The sequence below is a fragment of the Emydura macquarii genome, unplaced genomic scaffold, assembly GCF_026122565.2.
Source record: "Emydura macquarii macquarii isolate MOO-44397 ecotype Brisbane River unplaced genomic scaffold, CSIRO-AGI_Emac_v2 contig_1477, whole genome shotgun sequence".
Lineage (NCBI taxonomy): Eukaryota > Metazoa > Chordata > Testudines > Chelidae > Emydura > Emydura macquarii.
The window spans coordinates 934,057-956,442 of NW_027131614.1; the positions used below are offsets into that span (position 1 = coordinate 934,057).

General features: G+C 38.3%; 1 protein-coding gene across 1 annotated transcript in view; it reads right to left on the minus strand.

Moving 5' to 3' along the window:
• CNBD1 (cyclic nucleotide binding domain containing 1) overlaps positions 1-22,386 on the minus strand; it is a 164,040-nt gene that overhangs the window by 84,891 nt on the left and 56,763 nt on the right. Inside the window, exons 5-6 of the mRNA XM_067553512.1 lie at positions 21,530-21,687; positions 2,468-2,602 (exon numbers count right to left, since the gene is read on the minus strand). Coding sequence (XP_067409613.1) covers positions 2,468-2,602; positions 21,530-21,687 — 293 coding nt within the window. The remainder of the gene's footprint in view (positions 1-2,467; positions 2,603-21,529; positions 21,688-22,386) is intronic.

Here is a 22,386-nt window from a genome sequence, read left to right on the forward strand (position 1 = left end):
ATATATAAAACTTTGCATAATGATGGAGTTTATGTTTTCAAATCTCTCCATTACTCACTCTATTTTTTAGCAGGTAAAATTTTCTTGTTTGTCAAAAAAAGAACTGCATAAAAATTACGGATAACTTGGATGAAAAATAAAGGCAGCCAATATACTCAGTGGAAACGTTTGATCCTCCCCTTCCATATAAAAATGCATTCCCTGTATCTTAGAAGATCAGCAACTGCTTGTGCACAATATCCTGTTTTCCTAGTTTAGATACAGAAAGCTAATCACTATAATAGAGTTCCAGAGCCCCTCTTCCAAATGATCTCTTCCATCACAGTTTGCCCCAAATCCACTTACTGACTACCAAAGGTATCTATTCAGTCCCAAAGTCAGAATATCAGCATGTTTTATTAATTATTATGATTATTAATAATCATAATCATAATCACCAAGGAGCCTATTCCATCTTTTTTTTAGTCTTCATATGCTTTTAGGGATTAGAGTAATCCTCAACCTGCAAAGTCTCAACAAATGAAGCAGAAAAATTAAGATCAAGATGAGACTCTTGAAATATACCAGTAGTCAGCTCTTGGGGTCTATTTCCTGACTTCTTATGACCTTGGAGAAGCCTCTCTGAACATCTTGATCAGGCCTTATGGCAGAAAGTCACTCAGGTTCTTTTACAAGCAGAAACGTTCTAAGAAAAGGGCTCTCAAGTTGGGCTTAACCACACCGGTAAGGATATTCACAGAGGTTGTGGTGGTCATGTTTGCAGCTGTCAGACCAAGAGATATTCACATCATATCTATTACTTGCTGGGTGACATTGTGATTTGAACAGCCTTCAAAAGTGGAACAACACAATAGGCCAGATCTTTGGGCCTGCTTCATCTTCTTTTACCACACTAGTGGAAAAATATGGCATTATACTGTCTTAAACGGTCATATGAAAATTCTGTCTAAGTGAGGGAATCCCTGGGTGGTATATAACTTGTGTAGCCACGGCAAGGCCATGCCCATCACAGCCCCTGGTACAGATGGTGTGTTGGGGCATGTTCTGGTGTGGGACATGGCCAGAGTGCTGCTGTCTTTCAGTGATCTCTGGATGACACTGTGGCCCTGCCATTGTAGCCACTCACAATTTACAGTAGACCGGTGACTGCTGTAAATTATGCTGCGGTCCAAAATTATCACCTGCTGGCCCCAGAATCTGAGGGCAGCAGTGAGAGGATGGAGAGAAGAGGGACTGTAAGAGTGACATAAAAGTGCCTTTGTCTGTTCACTGAGCACAGCTTGCATGGACCTGAGAATTAGGGCCACATATTTGGAGTTCAATATTTTTATTCCCACAACTTTCTAGTAAACTACCAGAAAAGCCAATTTACCCCAGTTCAGAACATCCAGCAACTGGGGACAGACATAGGGAAGTCACAGTTGTTGAAGTAAATTATGCAGGCCTCAAACTTTGGTCAAGAAAAGTATGTCTTATGGGTAAAGGGAGGGGGTAAAACAGAGAGTGAGAATGTGCTGAAAAATGTAACTGTTTGAATCAAAAGAAAAAAAAGCTTGTACTGCAGTTCGTTTGCATCTGTAACCTTGACGGATGATAAGAAGAGTGAATGCTGTAATTCTAACACTGCTATAAATATATGTTAAAATCTGCCTGAGGGCAGAGACCCTTTACTGACTAGAGGCAACTCTGTCAGTGGCTCTCCCCCTGCACTTGCTTGTACTTAATAATAATAAAAGAGTCTCACATCTGTGATGAGCCTCAACTAAAAACGCAGAGTGAAGCCTCGTTTCTTCCACACAGTAGACACCAAAATGAACAGGCCCATAGACAGAAATTTGGGACTCCAGTACATTGTGTTTTCTGGGGCCCCACCCCTACTATTTCACTTTATTTACACAGAAATGTTTCGGGCCTGAGCTTAGAGGCCTGCCTTCCTCCCCACTCCCACTCCCCGCTCCATCCTGCCTCTCCCATCAATGCACACAACTTTTCTCTCAATGAGACTCAGGGAACATGGCTCCTATTATATTATCATCTGCTCTGTGGTTTTTGTTGTGTTGGAGGCCCTTGTTGAAGCTGCCAGGAGGATGAATGACTGAGGGTTTTTATTTCTTTACAGAAGTGATAGCCATGCTTCCTCACTGTGACTGACAGATCTGGTCCTTCCATGTGGGGCTGCAGAGCAAAGGAAAATACCCTTGCTGCTTAAGACAAACACTATAATGCCTGACATGGCATGCAAGGCAGTGCAACTGCCTCCTCTTCCCACAACTCCTCAAGCTTACAAGGTGTAAAATTGAGCCCTCTGTGTGGAAATACTCAAAAACCTGAAAACATATTTACATTAGAGCATTTTCAAGGTAATCAAATGGATAAAATTAAATAGATCATACTTAATTATACAGCACTGAAGACAAGAATGTTAAAATATTTGCCTTATAAGGTTCTAAAAGTATCACGATTTTACCTCTTTTATTCTCAAATAATCTGTGGAAGAAATTTTAAGAATTTCACAGTTTTCTTCTGTAATGATGGACAGCAAGATGTGCTGCATTTTTGGTGGGGCTGTTTCCAGAGTCCCAAAACAGCTTCCTCTGACAAGCTTAAAAAAAGACAAAAGTATCAGACTTAATTTTCTCTCTTTATCAATAAAATGGGGTGAAAATTAAATTTAAAGGTTAATTTATGTGGAACCACTTAATTTTAAATATTCTTTCTACCTCCAGCTGTTTCTGATTTAGTCACTCCTAATGTGTCTGTGTCTTGCTTTATATTACTTTCTGAAAGCAGAGCCAAGACACAGTCATTGGCACCAACTGATATATTATGCATTAAACGTGCAATCATGTGGCAGTTAGAGATGGCAATAATATAGCAGAATAGCATGGTAATGAAGTTCAATTTGATTCAGTGTTTTTTGTAAACACCCGTTGTGAAAAAGAAGCATCATTCCTAAGGATCAACTGTCCTGCCTTTTCTGTTTAAAGAAGTCAACGTGTGGAAGAATGTGGGACACTGTCCATGAAAGGTGGACTAGAGTTAATGGGTCAGATCTGCAGATGATGTAAATCAACATAACTGTGTCAATGTACACCAGATGAGGATGTGTCCCACTGTATTTGTGGTGTAGTTGAATTGAGATGAAAGCCCCTTTACCATTTAAGAGATAAAATAGTCAATAATAAATATCTGTTGAAGTTATCCGGTGTGATAATTTATACTAAAGTAGGTGAAGATTTAGTAATTAGCAGATCAGCCAGTGAGCAAAGCAACATCACAGGAATTTCTAAACGCACAGCAATAAGCCAATTCTGTCTACTGCCTGAATGACACATAGCACTAACATAACTCTGTATTTCCTTGGGGTAACACTAGCTAAAGTGGCATGCATTCTGAAATGATTGAAAGGGGAAATGTACAAACTGATCTGAATTCACAAACAGCACCTGATCCTGCACCCATAACTCTGAGTTCTGCTAGAGCAGTGTGTGCTCAAAACCTTGCAGAAGCTCAGCACCAGTAAGCATAAGAGCCTTCATCTATCTCTATTAGATAAGACAAATAATGTATTTTTCCTTGCCAAAATAGCCTGTCATAGAGAATTCTTTTTAAATCCTAGTAAGCTTCACTTTTGCAAACAATAGCTGTAACATTGTAGTATAACAAAGATAACTTTTCTTTACATGTTTGTACAATAGTCTTCAAAGTGACATGCTTTGAAGTGTTAATTAAATGGGGTACTAGGTCACCAAACATCTGTAATTACAGCAAATTGCAAATGTAAGTACTGTCAGTATTATTGCAATGCTGTGAAATAGAATGGTCTTAGAAATATAGATTGCATTATTCACAATTTTCTATTCTGTTTTCTGTCTTTACATTCAACAATAATACGTCAGCCACAAATGGTTTTAGTATACAACATTCTCATCTCTGGCTCTCCAGTTTCAGTGCTATGTTCACACTAAACTGCAACAACTTTATATTCTTTCACCCATAAATATATTGAGACCTGTAGACTCAGAAGCTTATAAACATTAGCATCTATATCCATCAGAGCTGGAAGAATACAGAGAAACAAATTCCTGAGAGTATTCCCTTCAATGTAAATATTAGCTCACTTTGACATACTTGTATCCCTTTTGTGTTTGATTCCCACAAATGTCACAGCATTTCAGCTTGTGTAAAGCAAATTTCAAAGAGGCACTTTTGAGTATTTGTCCCAGGACGGGTACATGGGATGGGATGTTGCTTGTTCACGTAGCTAAGGGCCATGGTTCACAAACTCCTCTCCAGAATCCCTGGCATAAAAGCAATATAGGCTCATCACATCTGAGTCAATCAGACTCCCCATTCAAGTCACTAGCAAAATTCTCATTGACTTACATGTTTCAGAATCAGGCTCTAAATGAGCAAGACGATGTGACTCGTCTGTTTGCAGCCAGGACTAGGAATACACATGTACTAACTTTATGTGGGTGCTTTGAGAAAAAAAATTAATTTGAATTCTACATCAACTCAATTAATCTTTCTTTATTGAAAAAATCAATATTTTTTCTAGGAGTGATGAATTGGTGAACCAGAAAAGAAAAGGTCTCAACAACTTTTAAAATTCCCTACTTCTGTCTACCTATCCTTAAATTTCTACTGTACCTCTTCTGAAGAGATTCAAATCTCCAGTGGTTTCTTCAACCCCGCTCCTCAATTACAGGAGTTTTATTTATCAAATAAAGGAGAAGAAACAATACCATGTGACTTATGTGATCAATCAAAACTAACTGACACAGCTTAAGTCTGAATATTGAGTATCAAAAGCTTACAATAAATGCTATATAACCAATCCAAAATCTACAGTAATCTCAAAAATAATCAAATAACTGGAAATTACAATCTGGTAATGAGCAGAGAAAGAAGCTAAATTAATGGAGTAATTTCTTAGTTAGAAAATATTTGCTCAGTTCTAACAGCTTATCAATGGTACAGATGCAGTATTTTGTTACCTGCCCTTCTTTACACCTGACATATTTTTATACCATTCATAGAACATCTAGTCTTCATACTTCCAGAATTACTGCAGTACTGAAAGCACTCAAATTCTGGAACTATGATACAAACCGAGATTTATTACCCTAAGTAGCCCTTCACAAGTACAATGTGGATATATGGGTAGCAGATATTTCTGTAGCTCCACTGAAGTATTTTACTTAGGTGGAACACTTTGCTTTGAAGCCTTGACTTTTGGAAGCCAGAGAAAAATTGCAGAGAATTGTATATCCAATTTTTTTTTACAGTGCAATATACCAACCATTCAGGTTCTGGAATCTCCAGCAATATTGACATTTTCCATAAAAAAATCCATACAAAATTCCAAAAAAAAATTTCCTCAAAGATTTGTTCAAAGTCAGAGACCCTGAAGATTCAGAGACCTTTCAAATGTGAGAAACTCCTCATACCCCTGACCTAAAGAAGGAAACCTGCATCAACTCTTGAAAAAGTCTAAAATACTGCAGAATCTATTTGCTGTTCTCAATGACCCTGTTATCAGCTGCCACCTTCTTGGTTAAAAACAAAAAAACACAAACAAAAACAAAACAAAAAACACAACAAACCTCAGAGACCTCCCCCACTTTAAAAAAAAAACCAACAGATTTTGAGAAACACCTGCGTTAAGTACAATTGGTCTTTATGTACCTAAATTTGACAGCATCAACTGAGGAGTTAGTTAAAGGTTTGACTATCGGAAGTGCTAAATGAAAGTATACTGTTATTCTCATAACCATAGCTAAATTGTGACCTGAGAAGAGGTTGTAAACATCCAGTACCAGAGGCTGCACCAGAACTCCCTGAGTAATTAATACATTTCTGCTCCACATTTATTAGACCATTTTCATTAAGGAACCTATTACTGTCAGACTTTTGAGTGGTTACTTAAATTTCACCTAAGCTGGAGAATCATCTCCAACTCTGAACCATTCAGTTTAAAATACTCAGAAGTTTAGAATCATTGACCTAACTTTTTTCAATCTTTGTATTGTAGATCTAAATGAGCACTTAAAAAGAACAAAAGAAAATGTCTGAAGATATTCTGTATGTAGGACTGTACAGGTTTTAGCCAGAACAATGGTCACGCATACACCCAGTCCACACAGTGACTGACCCACTGGTCACCTGTCTAGCAGAGGTGCTTTTGTGACCTCTATTAACATAGTATGTGAGCACCTTGATCTTTAACTTATTTAATCTCACAACATCCCTATGAGGTAGGAAAATATTGTGATCCCCAATTTACAGAAACAGAACTCAGAGACAGAGACTAAGGCCCAGATTCTAAAACGTACTTAGGCACAACTTCCGTTTATTTCACATATGTAAATATCTTTGAGAATCTGAGCATAAGCAATTTACCCAAAGCCATACGAGAAGTCTGTAGTACAGCATGGAACTGAACCTGGGTCTCTTGTCTTCCAAGCTAACCACCAGGTCATTCTTCAGCATCCCAACTCCTTCTTTTATACCATGCCTCTGTGCTGCTGCAGAGACTTGTGACCCTGCCTTGACCTAGAGCACGTAGAAGTTGTGACTACCCCCTGTATGGCCATGCTAGCACTTGAAGCAGAGCCATGCCACTTAGGCATGATCTTGTGAAGGAGGTGAGGGAAGGGCCTCCTTTGGTCCCTGTTTGCCAGTTCTCATAGACTCTAAGGTCAGAAGGGACCAGTATGATCATCTAGTCTGACCTCCTGCACAATGCAGGCCACAGAACCTCGCCCACCCACTCCTATAATAAACCTCTAATCTATGACTGAGGTATTGAAGTCCTCAACTCATGGTTTAAAGACTTTAAGGTACAGAGAATCCACCAGCATCTGAAATCTGAAATTTTTGCAACTGATTTTTCATAAAAAGAAGTCCATGAACATTTTCAAAATCTGTTCTGTTCAAAAACTTCAAAACTTAACATTTTGGAAAAAATTCAAAAATTGTCATTGTTTCAATTTTTTTTCATTTTTAACCACTCTATTGCTCTATTCCTTGGGTGGCATGTTGATGCCTTTACAGTCAATATTACTGAAAAGTACCATTCCCCATTGGGAGAAGCTTGCATATCCCACAAACTCCCAAAAGGAATCCTAGGAAAAATGCACTGTAGTACATTTGATCTGCAATATTCCACTGTTGTAGAATATCACAGACAAACCAAAACATTTTAGCCAAATACATTATGAGCAGAATCCTATTCCCATTTCAAGCAACAGTAAAGCTGTAAAACAGTAAAGAGTCTGCTTTTGGGGTGATTTTTTTTTTAAAATTACAGTGCTTTCCTCAAGTCTAAAGTGGAGCAGGACCCTATTACTCCATGACAGCATAATCCTTCTAACAAGCAGCAATTATGAGAAGAGAAAACTTGTCTTATTTGTTATCAAGTATACCCATTTATTATTGAAAAACCCCATCAAATACTAATCAAATACCAGCCTCAAATAAAAGCATCTAACATCTGTGGCAAAGCAATTTGATTCAAAGTCCTCAAAGATTTAACAAAATATGCATGAAGAAAATGAAGCATTTGTTACTTATCACCGAAAACTTAAAGAAAACCATCATTTTTTAAATTAACAGACACCAATTGCTATTCTTATATATACACATATTAAATTCTTACTTCTTAGCCACTAATAAATTTTATATAAATACTCTCTATTTTTTATATTTTAAAATAGAGGTAAATAAATACAATATAAAAGAAGCAGTAATTACACAAGACATTTACTTTTTTTCATGAATTTGCTTAATAATAGGAAAATGACAATTTTCATCTTCAGGTGGGCAGTTTTGGGAAACAATCAAACAGATGTAATGCCATGGCCATGAATTTTGCCTCGTTTTGATTCTTCTTTGTCTAAAATATCAGAAAAATTATATAATATTTGTCAGTGACTATCTCCCCTTTCATTTTTATACCTTTAGTAAAGGAACATCAGTAAATGGATTTAATGTAAGCTAATGAACTGCCCCCTCGTTATGATTTTTATAATGAAACTACAGTAAAAAGATTAAATGTACACCAACAATTTCATTTCTTTAAAAAAAATACTTTGTAAACAGCAATAAATATGCTAAAGGTTCATTTACAAATTCTCTTCTATTGGCATGCTTCACCATGTAAGCAGGCACAAACCACGAGGATTTTTCACAATGCTTGAGGATGCATGCCCCCATTTTCAAGGTTACAATGGAGTCCTGAGAACATATCTCATCAAACTCTACACCAGGCTTCAACAACAGGTATGTTGTTTGCTGAACTGGGGTCCAAGGGCCCTCTTTGTCTCCCCACAGCAAGCTGGAGTATGTAGACTTGGCTCAGGGAATGCCTCTGAAGGAAGAATCCTCCCCTACAGGTTGTTCCACATACATTACCATAACTGTAGTTATGCAGCTGCCCCTGTGGTCATTTCACTTCACATCTCCTGGGAGGATTTGGGTGATGTATCCACATGGCTGCTGATCCACCGACCACATCCCTACTCCTTTCCTTGTCCACCTCCACTTGCCCAGCCCCCCCTTCCCAAGCAGTGCAGGGGTACACCCTTCACCCAAGGTAGGACACAGGGTTCCTTGCATTCTGCTCCCTACCATGCAGAATTCCAGCAGTTCTACTGTCCATAGAGCACCTCCATACCATCAGGAGATGGGTCAGAATTTGCTCCCAGGTGTACAATAGAAAGCTGATCACTCCTATACTCATCTGGTGGAATTCAAAAACAAACTTAATTAAAAGAAAAATTATGTCAAAGATATGGTATCTCCAAATACAGGCATGAGCAAATTGTATATTTTTATAAAGGTTTAGAATGCAGAAAAAGTTGTAAACTTTTCAAATTATCAGCACTTATCTATCCAAAGGCAGAACTGCTCAATAATTTAATGCTCTGAGATCTGCTCCCCTTCAGTTAATGGATTTGTTTTCAGGTTTCATTGTTGTATTCAATATTGCCTGTGGCTAACAGATTTACAGTACTTCCTGGAAATGTTTTCTTCTTTCTTCCTAATGTGGCTTTATCTTATAGCATGCACATTTAGGCACCATGTAGCTGGAGAGTCTGTCTGTCATTTAATTAATGTGCATAATAGAGTTCAAAATACCACAAATAGAAATTGGAGAGTACTTTAATGTACGTTTTATTGTATCTCGCATTCTCAAACATTGAGAAGGATTAGAATCACTCCTTCAGACTACTAGAAGCTGTGCTGCCATCATGTAGTTATACATACATACACATGTACACACATTCCTCCTTCAAAATCACTGTAGGTGAAGTGTATCCCTACTTTTACACAAGCCCTGAATAGTTAGGCTATGTGAGGCTAAGTCTGAGGGTTTTGAGGGGCAGAAACCAATCTGCCCATCCCAAAGGCTGGCTGTGAAGATATATTTCTGACCCTCCACAGTTACTATGTCAGACTTTGGGCTGGAATACCTATTCAGAATTCCTCTAAGCCATCTCTGTGGGCTCTTAGCTACTGAATCCCTCTGTGGCTCACTTCCAATGGCTCTGTCCATTGTAGCTGTGATGCTGGCTGGAATAGGGGGCCTTTTGTGATATTATTTAACATCAATATGTCAAAATCATAATAATTCATATGAGATATGCCGTGTCAGGTACCATTAGAAAGGCTATAATGTGCTAAGTAAGATTATAATGTTTATGTTCATGTGTTATATGTGTAATGGAAGTTATGGATATGTTTGTATCTGTATTTCAACTTGTGCTGTGTCTCTGGGAGACACCCCAGACAGGATGGCTACAGCACTAGCCAGCTTAATGGCCCATTAAGGAAACTCACAGGTACAATGGGCCCAGGGGGAGAAGCCGGGGATACACCTGATGAGTTACCAGGACTTACTCATGTGACCCTGGACTCCATCTTATTCCTGTAAATTTCTACAAGCAGCATGGCAAAGGCCAAGGGACATAAAAGGCAGCTGCACCACATCCATTTTGTCTTCAGTTGTCAGTCTTCACCTATCTTTGGATCAACTATTCATCTATAACTGAAGCTGTGAAACAAAGAACTGAGACCCATCCAGGTACTGGATGTACACCACAGGGACAATACAAGCCTGCAAACACCACAATTCTACTAGAAACCTGATATATATGGACTTTCAAATCAGTTGTATGTATCTGATTGCTTTAATCATTTAACATTTCTCTTATAGTTTGTTTCTTTCCTTTTATAATAAACCTTTAGTTTTAGTTACTAAAGGATTGGCTGGCAGCGTGGTATTTTGGGTAAGATCCAAACTTATATTGATGTTAATGTGGCTGACCCTTTGGGGTCAGGAGAATCTTTTCGGTAAAGAGCATAGAGTTTTAAATAACTTATCTCTTTACTGGACCTAGTGGCTGATTGGGAGGCAGAGACTGAAATGCAGTAAAGAGGGCTGTGTATATTTTGTTTTAGCTTCTTGATAACCAGTGTGGGGAATCAGAAGCATTGTTTAGGGCTGGTTGGGAAGTCTGACTTCAGTGTCACCGACCAGTGCTGGGAGAATCTGTTCTCCTTTTGCAGTCTGCCCTGACCTTGGCATTTTCAGATGGCTTCCCTAGGCACGGATGTGTCACAGTAGCCACTTCCGAGATGGTACTAATTGCCCCACTATAGGATGTGGAACAAAGCAGACAAATGGCCACATTCATAGCTGCTTCACCCTGAACCTATGCAGAGAGACATATTGGAATTTGATGACAAATTCTTGTGTGACGCCTTCAAATTAGGATGAATGTCCCCCTATGACATGGAAACAATTTTCCAGTTATTCGACAGGTGCAAAAATTCTATTATGGCATTTGGCTCAGTGCCATAACACAGATGGGATTTCAATTTAGTGTTTATCTTGGGCTGATGTATTAAAATTATGTCCTCACTGGCCCCTCATTCACTTTAATTTTATTCAAGTTGATGATAAGCCTATAATGTGTTGCTGAAGTATGCAGATATCAGAAAGAAGAAATTCATGGTTGGATTCCTCAATTTTGCTCAAAGATTACAGCCTGCTTAAACTTTATGTCTTTTAGGATTTTCAGTCTAACACAGACAGACACATGCAAGTCCAGACCTTGTGGCATTATTTTCTAACATTATGGAAAAGAATAGGGCAAATGTCTGTCTTTGCTTGGCATTATCCGAAATATTGAATATTAAAAATGTAGTATGTAACCTATCATTTAAATCAGGATCTGTATCAGGTGATTGGAAGATAGCTAATGTGAAGCCAATTTTAAAAAACGGCTTCAGAGGCGATCCCAGCAGTTACAGTTAGGTTAGCCTAACTTCATTACCTGGCAAAATGGTTGAAACTATAACAAAGAACAGAATTATCAGACACAGATGAACACAATTTATTGAGGAAGAGTCAACATGGTTTTTGTAAAGGGAAACCATGCCTCACCAATCTACTAGAATTCTTTGAGGGGGTCAACAAATAATGTTGATCCAGTAGATATAGTATATTTAGACTTTCAGAAAGCCTTTGACAAGGTCCCCCAACAAAGGCTCTTAAGTAAAGTAAGAGGTCATGGGATAAAAGGGAAAGTCCTCTCCTGGTAACTGTTTAAAAGATAAGAAAAAGAGTAGGAATAAATGGTCAGTTTTCAGAATGAAGAGAGGCAAATAGTGGTGTCCCCCAGGGATCTGTACTGGGACCAGTACTGTTCAATATATTCATAAATGATCTGGAAAAAGAGATAAACAGTGAGGTGGCAAAATTTGTAGATGATACAAAACTACTCAAAATAGTTAAATCCAAAGCAGATTGCGATGAGTTACAAAGGGATCTCACAAAACTGGGTGACTGGGCAATAAGATGGCAGATGAAATTCAAGGTTGCTAAATGAAGAATAATGCACATTGGCAAAGATAATCCCACCTATACATATAAAATGATGGGATATAAATTAGCTGTTACCACTCAAGAAAGAGATCTTGGAGTCAATGTGGATAGTTCTTTGAAAACATCCACTCAGTGTACAGTGGCAATCAAAAACACATAATGTCGGGAATTATTAGGAAAGGGATAGTTAATGAAACAGAAAATATCATATTACCTCTTTATAAATCCACAGCGTGCCCACATCTTGAATACTGCATGCCGATCTGATCTCCCCATCTCAAAAACATTTTGGAATTGGAAAAGGTACAGAAAAGGGCAACTAAAATGATTAGGGGTATGGAAAATCTTTCATATGAGGAGAGATTATGAAAACTGTGACTTTTCAACTTGGAAATGAGATGACTAAGAGGGGATATTATAGAGGTCTATAAAATCATGACTGGTGTGGAGAAAGTAAATAAGGAAGTGTTTACTCCTTCTCATAACACAAGAACTAGGGGTCACCAAATGAAATTAATAGGCAGCAGCTTTAAAATGAACACAAGGAAATATTTCTTCACACAATGCACAGTCAACCTGTGGAACTCCTTGCCAGAGGATATTGTGAAGGCCAAGACTAAAGCAGTGTTAACTAGTTAAGTTCATGGAGGATAAGTCCATCAATGGTGATTTGCCAGGATGGGCAGGGATGGAAAACAATATTCTGAAATATCCCTAGCCTCTGTTTGCCAAAAGATGGGAATGGGCTACAGGGGATGGATCAGTTGATGATTACCTGTTCTCCTCATTTCCTCTGAAGCACCTGCCATTGGCCACTGTCAGAAGATAGGATATTGGGCTAGATGGACCTTTGCTCTGACCCAGTATGGCCATTCATGTGTTCTTATGCTACGTTCTTAATAACAGGCTTCCCCATGTGACTTCAGGAGTGTGACATTTAGTTTGTTGCCTGTAAAAATTGGTATCCTGATTTTGAAAACTCACAACTGGAAATGAATGTCAATAACAATAACGGTTTCAAACAGAAAATGCCAAGTATTAGTTGTGTATGGTTAAACCATTTTATCCCAAAATATTGAAGCAAAGTGTCAGAGAGATAAGATAAAGTAAATTTAAAAATTTCATGCTAGTTGCATTTGAATATGAGGAAGAGTTTTTGATATTATTTAAAAATTGTGCCATATGGGCAATAACCAAAACCTGTGGTTTAAATAGATACAATCCCAAGAACAATCAGCATTTCATTCTCAGTTAGCATTTTTGCAGATAAAATAGCTAAATGTGGAGCTTTCTTATTTATGAATGATATTTCTATATAAATAGGGCCTATTATTAATCACAGCACTTGTTCAAATCTGTTCATAAGACAAAAGCAGATGAAATGATGGCTTATAATACACTGATTGTTGTGTAGTCAGAATGACTTCCCTGTGGTATTTTTTTTTTCATAAACCTATGAAGCAAATCTTCAGTTGCTTTTCCATAGTGGTTTTCTAGTCACATTTTCATTATTGATGATGTGTTTGTTGAAACACGGGTTTGCTCTTTCCCAGTTCATCTTCTTTTCCTACTGAAGGGCCCAAACCACTGTGGTGTCAAGTGCCCTCAACTTGTAACTTCCATTTGATGGGTAAAGTCATTAGGAATTGAGGCATTTAGCAATCCACAGGATCAGCTCTTAAACCTTCAGTGAGGTAATAATGCCAAGCTTGTGATTTCACACTTATTTTCATAACAGATTATGACACAGAACTCCCATTTCTCTGCAGGATCAGGAGACTGGGAAGGAAAGAGTTCTTATTCAGACATGAATGCCTTAAATAATAGCAAAAAGAATACTGAAAATGAGAAGACAATTTTTTTTTGTATAAATGTTCTCTTCTTTCAATTATATTTCTGTATGAAAGTCCCCCTTTAAGGATCTGTCAGGATTTCTATTATCAACATCTATTTTCATGAAGCATTTGTTTCCGGCTGAAACACAGAAGAAACGATATTCCCCATGTAGGGACCTTTTTCCCCCCTTAACATTAAAAACACCAGAAAAAAACATTCTACTCTTTTTAAGCTCTAAGGAGGAATGTGAAGAAACAGACATTCAACAGTTTTGGACTTCATATTCTAGTTCTATTCCTTCTCTGAAACTTAGAATTTACATACCTGCAAGCAATTTGACTACCATAATGATAGACAATAAAGCTGCACAGCCTTTGAATAATAAAACCCAATATCTTTTTCTTAATTCATAATGAACCTAAAACTCAGCCCAGCTTCACTGAAAGTTTCACCATTCAAACCATCCTCCCCATGAGTGCTGCAGAGGGATTTATGTTTTGTTTATGTTTTTGTTTTAAACAGGAAACATGACAAATTCATAAGAGAAGAGGGCTGATATTGTTATTAAGACACTGGACTATGACTTTCAAGATCAAGGTTCAATTCCAGACTCTGTTATTGAGTTTCTGGGTAAATGTGGGCAAGTCATGCACTCTCTGCCTCAGTTCTCAGAAATGGATATAATAATAAGTCCTTCCCTCCACCTTTTGTCTGTCTCAACTGTATAGACTGTAAGAGGATTAGGATAGAGGCTGCCTCGCACTGTATTTGTACAGCACTTAGCACAATAGAGCCCCAGCCTAATTTGTGGTTTCCAGGTGCAATTGCAATATAAATAAATAGACAACAATGAACTCATGGCTTGGCCCAAGTTGGTTTCTGAGCAAACGTCAAGAGATTTCTTTTGCATCATTTTTAATATCTGTAGCATACTTCATTCCTCTCACAGATAGGATATCCCTTAGAAATTCATACAGGAATTAGCATTTCCAAATATATAGGCTATTAAAGATACTCTACCTGAAACCTTCTATATGAAGGACACCTGTTTGACACTGGCAGACCAAGCACCAGCTCATGCCAAGGTCCCCATGTCTCAACTAAATATTAACAGATACATAGCTGGCTCACTTGTGGTTTAATATTGATAAAATAAGTTTTTGAATTTTAAGAAAGTGATCAGTAACTAGACTCTGTTGAATGCCTGTGAGTTGCTGCATGAATTAATCTTACTTGCAATATCTGTGTTTCATATTGTAGCGTAATATTTGAGCAGTTGTTTTCTGAACCTCTGCGATTGTATCAAAGGCCATACAGGGGAGGGACATTAATTAGAATGAAGAGAGACTCTTCTACAGAAATCATTACACCCCTTCCCAAAGAGGAGCCCCATTGATACCAGACAGGCTGTGGGTGGATCTTATAACTGAAAACTCCCTACATCTGGCTTAAGGAAACATCAGCAAAAGGACTACAGACTTTTATTGTTGTTCTGCTCTTCTCCCCATGAAGATGAGTCATGCAAGTGGACTCCTCTCCTAAGGTGAGTTTGCAGCTCAGAGCACGTGGTAGGACCATGATTAAAATCCCCAAATGAAGGGAACTAAGTAAACTAGGTATTTCTTTGATACTTGGCCTCGGGGATACAGGGGGGAAGGAAGGGTATGGAATGCACTCCTGTATTCGCACCCTATGCACTGTTGTAATCATCTTTGTACAAGGCATGCCTTGGGAAATATCATTTGAAAACTCATAACATGTTAATCAGTAATATCATGATAAAATGCAGGTAGCAAACATTATGTGTAAAGTTATGAACATAAACTGAAATCATTACTAGAGTATGTTTCCCAGATAAATCCGGGGAGTGGCTAAATCACTTTCTCAAAGACAAAGGACAAGCTGATTCCCCAGCCAGGTGTGAACAAAACTGATGGGCCATGGCCTATCGAGTGGCCAACAAGAAAGTGAGGATGGGACAAAGAGCTGCATTTTAGCAAAAAACAGCACAGGGTCTCCTTCCTCCACCAGACCCCGTCTCAGTTCTCAGCTGAAAATGCTTTTCAAAGTGGGATTGAAACTGTAAATAGGAGGGGAAAACACCCCAAGACACCCCTCTCACTCTCCCTGCCAATCTCATTCTCCGGACCTAGGAAGACAAAGGAAACAGTCATTGGACTCTGTAGGATGAGGTTCTAACTTGAAAGTTTGCTCAGTGATACTGTTGGAAGCATGTGGTGAGAAACTTTGTTTTGAATTTAATGTAGTTTTTTAAGCTAGGGACTAGAAAGCGTTTTTATCTTTATTTTCTTGTAACCATTGCTGACTTTTATGACTCATTACTTGTACTCACTTAAAAGAGCTCTTTGTAGTTAAATCACTTGTTTTATCTAATCCAGTGTGTTTAAATTAAAGTGTCTGGGTAACTCCACTGAAGGTGGTAAACTGCTGTAGGTTATTTCCTTAAAGGAATAACAGATTTAATATATTTGGAGTGTCCAAGAGTGGGCTGGGCAATTGTGAATGCGAAGCACCTGTGAAAGTCAGGCCATATATGTCTCCTAGTATGTCTACACTGGATCTGGAAGGTGTAAACTCCAGCTCTGATTGAGCTACTGTGCTAAAAATAGAAGTGTAGTCACAGTGGTACAAGGGGCTAGTCGCCCTTAGTACAATGCCATCTGAGGCCATAGATAAGTACTTGAGGTGGCTATCCCCTTCCACCACTCATGCCAGCAGTTACACTTCTATTTTAGTACATTAGCTTGATGAGAACTATCGTGGTGTATCTCCTTGAGCTAGAGTTCACATCTTTCAGCTCCAGTGTAGTCATACCCTAAGGTTGAGCACCCAGAATTCAATATAGTCAAAACTAGAGACTACTTTGAGCCAGAATCTATCTGTAAAATGACAGGAATGTTGTGAGATGAATTTCATTAAAGCATGAATACACTTCAAGCTACTTTGGTGAAAGATGCTAGAGAGGTGAAAATTAGTATTACCAAATGTTTTAATATCTTTGTTAAACATTAGGGCCCTGTTTTGTATCATCAGTTGGTATGCATTCAAAGTTGGGAAAGAATATCTTACCAGTACTTAAACATACTGCATAACACACTGTATCTGGATGCTAAAGTTACAGCTAAGAAAAACAACCTTTCCTGACAGCCATCTCCAACATTTTTTAAGTTGACTGACAAAGAGAACTCAATACCTGGAAAACCACACCCAGGCATTAAGTGTCTATCAGAAAGTTCCCAAGAGGAGTTAAGCTTCTTTATAACTTTCATAAATGTCTGATGTCCTACTTGAAAAGGATGCAGCTTGCGAGCATAAATCTGTATCAAGGAAAGCAAATACTAGATAAACTCTGTTGCACTACACACTGAAACTAGTACTCTAAAATTAGTTCAGCAAATAGTTAACAGAAGCAATGGCTTTATTTACTAGAGACCTGACAACCAAACCATTTTTATACAGAAATATATTGGTTTTGTGAGCCATAAATCTGGGAGTCTCTCTTATGAATAAGGGAACTTTAGAACAGATGGTCTCTCTCCTGATGTTCATAAACTCCTGACAGCAACAGTTCCTTTACTGAGAAGTCAAATTGCCACACTAATGAGTAGGGTGCTAAATATTTCTCTCTTCTTGATAAATCACTCTGGATGAAAGTACACTGAAATGGAAAGACCTGTGACAAAACAGACTGAGAACAAACACGCTTATCATGATCAGTGTGAAGCTATTACATTCTCCATGGTCTACATCACACTTATTTCCAATTTTTATTGGGAAGTTATATGAGTTTCTGATCCACTTGACAGTAGTCAAATGAAGTTTCTTGTTAGGAAACAGTGACAATCCTAAGGGTCCATGCAGGAAACAAACTGCCTAAAGGATAAACGATGATTCTCATTTAAATAATTAACAAAGTACAATTGCTGGATTGGGTGAGTGGCATGATACTTTACCTTCAGTGACACAAAGGCCAGGACTGTCACCAAACAACACATTAAAAGGGTCTTTTCCCGATATTCTGAAAAAACAGTTGGCACACCTCTGGCAATCTGTCAGAAAGATTCAATTTAGAGGGGACAGAATAAGGGAGAATTGATCTTGCATCCCTGCCATTCCGCTCAAAGTCAGTTATTTTATTCTAGTGGGACAGCATAAAGAATTTTCAATGACCCCTTTCCTGTGAGTCATTAACTCTTAATCCTGAAGGCATTTGGAATTCATTCATTGTTTGTTTTGATGAGACAAGAGATGTGAGAGACAATCTACTTAAAGGGTTTGAAAGGTAAGCCTAACAGCTTCAATTCCAGCAGGTTGATGTAAACTTCTTGTAATTGATTGTAAGTGACAAGGCCATCCACACAAAATCAAATAACTTTCCCACACCTTCAAGTGCCAATCAGAATTATTCAACCTATAACAAGAAGGAAAGGAGATTCCAATTTTCTCACAAATAATTTTCACATTATTTCCACAACACTGACAATATAGCTACAATATAATTAACTTCCACATTCATGCATACAATTATAGCAATACCAAATGTTGCCACTGTCTTAAAAGATCCACACATTTTTCTTTAACAAATCTCTAAATTTGAAAGTTTAAATATCTGATTGCTGTAACTCACATACAAGCATATTGAACAACTGGCATCCAATCTTGTCAACTGTTCACCTGGGAATAGCATTTTATAAAACAAATTTGCCCTAAACTAGTTAGTGCCTTTATGTGAAAGGGATAGAAAAGGGAGGTTAATCTTTCACATGTAATTGCAGGGTTTAACATAACTCAGAGTAAAAAATAATTCATTAAAAAAAGGGAATTGTGCAGAAATTTAGGGTAAACATTTCATAACCCATAATCCCCTTGAAAATCCATGAACTTAGATGTCTAAGTCCCTAAAGCACTTTTGAAAAGGTTCTCTTTAGTGTATGATGTGGAAGATTAAAAAGTATTGCTACTTGGAGAAAAAAATAGAAAAAAATTTATCTCAACGTTATATTTTAATTAAAAAGGAAGACTATATCACAAGACACACAAAGCAGATGACAGGTAAACTTACAACGTTTAATCAAAATGAATTATTTGACTTGTCACCTGTCTCAAAAAATCTTCAATACAAATTCTTCAAATGAAGCAGCTGCCAAGACACTGCGTATAGATAGTTGGGATCTCAAACATGCTGAGCACCCTCAGTTTTAATTGACTTATACCAGAGTGTCCATGCTCAATACCTCTGAAAATGAGGCTCTTAGCTCCTAATGACATAGCTACTTTGAGAGAGCACAGAACCATTTGAAACTGAGATGTGGAGTTGTGAATAGCACCTGATGTATAGATAAGAAATGTTCAATCATCAAAAATTCTGCCACTCATAAGTATTTGTTTTATTTAACACGAACTTAAGTGGATTATTATAAAGTGAGCAGCAGATAGATTGCCTAATATTTTCCAAGATAAAAGATTCTATGCACTAAATGAGGCTGGGGTCCTATGGAAAAAATAGTGTGAGATCATGTAATTGAAGACTGTTCATACTCTTTCTGATACAACACCGCAGAAGTAAGTTTTGCACAGGCAAACTCAATTCTGGCATTTTATAATTTCATGGGCTTGACTTTCCAACCTAAACAATTTTATTTTCAGGTATTTTTTTGTACATAATATGTACTATATTGGAGCCCTCATCAAAAATACTCCACCTTGCAGCTATGTTATGCTAAGGAACTTCCTGCCTGGCAACGTCCTAAATTTAAATAGTTTGAGAAAAAGTTTATCATCTGGAGTAACATAACTGTAATCTTAGATCTACATTGAACTCTAATCTCTTTATTCCAGGAGAATTGTATACTCACCGTAACATTATAACCACCAAATTAAAAGAAATGGGTTTTGCGTGCTTTTCTGATGGTAAAGAAATGAATATTTATGAAAAAGAAATTAGTCAAAAGATCAGTCAGTGACTGGAATTTAGCGATCTATCTGCAATAGAAAAATATCTTTCAAAATATTGGATAATATTGGCACTCCCAGTAATTTCTGAATTAATTCTGAAAGCGTGTCTCTCTACTTTGTTAGTGCATGTATGTTTATCATCCTATATACAGTAAATCTTGTTTACCAAATGGTCTAAGGGGACATCTATGCTTTTGGGTACTCAACATTTCGGGGTGTACTGTTCCATGGACAGTGGCAGATTAACACACAGGCCCATGGGGACCATGTCTATGGGCCCTCGCCAATTTGGGGGCCACCAAATGAACACTGGAACCTGTGTAAAAGTTGGGATGGGGGGCCCACCAGGACTGGAACAGTGGCCCTGCCCTCTGCTCCTTCTCTTCACCTCGGGACCCTGCAACCCGGTCAGGCCAGAAGCTGAAGCTAGGCCATAGTAATAATCTCGCAGGGAGTCCAGACCCTCGCCCAATCTGCCCTGGAAGGCGTGCCCCAAGGGGTGGGGACACAGGCCAGGGACTGCTCTCAGGAATCCGAGTCCCCTGCCCAGGGCAGGTGGAGGGTCGAGGGCTTCCCACAGCAGCCTGGGCTCCCTAGGTGGCTCTTATCATGGCCCAGCTCCGGCTTTTGACCTGGCCAGGGAGCAGGACCTCAGGGGGAAAGAGGAGGAGCAGGAGGTGGAGCCCCTTGGTGAGGAGGGGCTAAGGTTCATATGAGCCCGCCACCGGGGAGACGCTGGTGCCACTAGCAGGGGCTGCGCTTCGTGGCGGTGGTGCTGGTCACCTTATCAGCTTCCCCGCTGTGAAGCACAGCCCCTGCTACTGCTGCCATTCTGTGCCTGCCCAAGGCTACTACACCCATGTTAAAAAATGGGGGGGGCATGACCCCCCAGACCTCACCTGGTTCTGGTGCTCCTGGGCCCCTGGGCTGTGTGGGGCCCCAATGTTCTTTGGGCCCAGGGCCCCAATAACTCTTAATCCACCTCCGGCCACAGGCTGTGAAGTCTATGCTTCAGGAGCCAACAGAGTACTGTCTGGCTTCCTGAAGGCCACCCATCTTAGAAGCAAACAGCAAGTCTATGGGCTTAAATGCAGGTGTGTGTGTTTTGTTTTTGTAGTGCAAGGGGTTTTTGTTATGTTTGGTTTTTTTTTGTTTTGTTTTTTTGTTTGTTTTTTTACACACAGGGAAAGTTTGCTGCGCTGAAGCCCTTAGGTGTTTATGAGGTTCAGGGCACACACTTTTCTTTGTAGAGAATTTGATACACTGATACCTATAAGAGACTAAACTTTTCAGTGAATAAATATTATCCAGTCAGCTTCCCTCGGTCCAAATGGCTCAGCAAAGTACAGTGATCAAAGACCCCTTCTCTTACTGTGTTCTGCTGAATTTGTCTGCTTTGGAAAAGCTGACCAGAAGTCTTTACAGATCTGAAGCTTATTTGCCTGAAACACCCTGTTATTTGAAACAGATTAGGGACATAATCCTGATTTAGATAAATTCAGGTAAATGAGGCTTATATATGTAATGTTTATGTAAGTAAGGTAGTGCTGTACTCTCTCTTTGTGTGTATATACAATTATAGTAGTACATACTTATATAAAATGCATGACACTTTATAGACAATTAAGAAGACCATTCCCTGCCCCAAAGAAAAAGAGCTTAAAATGTAAGTTAAGCAGAGTGCATCAAAGGATAAAGTGAAGAAGGTATTTTATGTTCCAGTAGAACTGACAAAATTCCTTCTTTTATCAATAAAAACAATCTAACTAGCTTTCTCTATACTGTTAATTACTTTAATAGAGTATATCTACCATAGCTTACCATTGTTCGACCTGAGAAACCAAATATAGTGGCTTGACTAGTAGTTGATATTGCTGCACATGATGAATCCAAGTCTTCTCCAAGCATTCTTTTGTAAAACTTTGCTTGAGGTCTAGCAGAGCCTTTCAATATGGCATAGAAACCTTGATTTCCAACAACTGAAATTAAAAACAAAACAAGACTTTTGTTTCCCAATCTGTCTATTATAGAGAGTGTTTAACACATATAGTGGGTCTCTTCATTTTAACCTGATCTTTGGTATTGTTTGCAAAAATAAATTCCTAGAAATTATTAACAAAAATATACAAAGAAAAAAATTCAAACTTAGAAAAATATCTACAATACAAATATCCATAACCTCAGTGTGTGATTTGCAGAAGAACTAATATTCTCTCATTTAAAAAAAAAACAAACAGTCCCACCCCCCAAAAAAACAAAAAACAAACAAAAACAAAAACCCAACAAGTGAAGTGCATAGAAGGGTCTATGAGGAAAAGATCAAGAAACCTACACAATATAGTATTGTGCCACTGGTATTGTACAGCTATCTAAGAATAACTGGTCCATCTGTTTTGACAGGTATTCACAACATCCCAGACAGCAGACTATTCTAATAAGCAATCGGGTTACCTTTTATTTAAGGATTGACATTCTTATTTAAGTTGGGTAGCATAAAGCACCAGCTCTGCATTATAATGCTGGGAATCATTCTATTGGTACATCATTTTTATCCTGATTATGTTTAAATGCTTGTTTTGTTGAGGTTATAAACTAAGTGTTTCATTGCACTGACAAGCAGTCTCCCTTAACGCAAACTAAGAGCAACAACTTTAGGGGCTCAAATGTTTGGAATATTC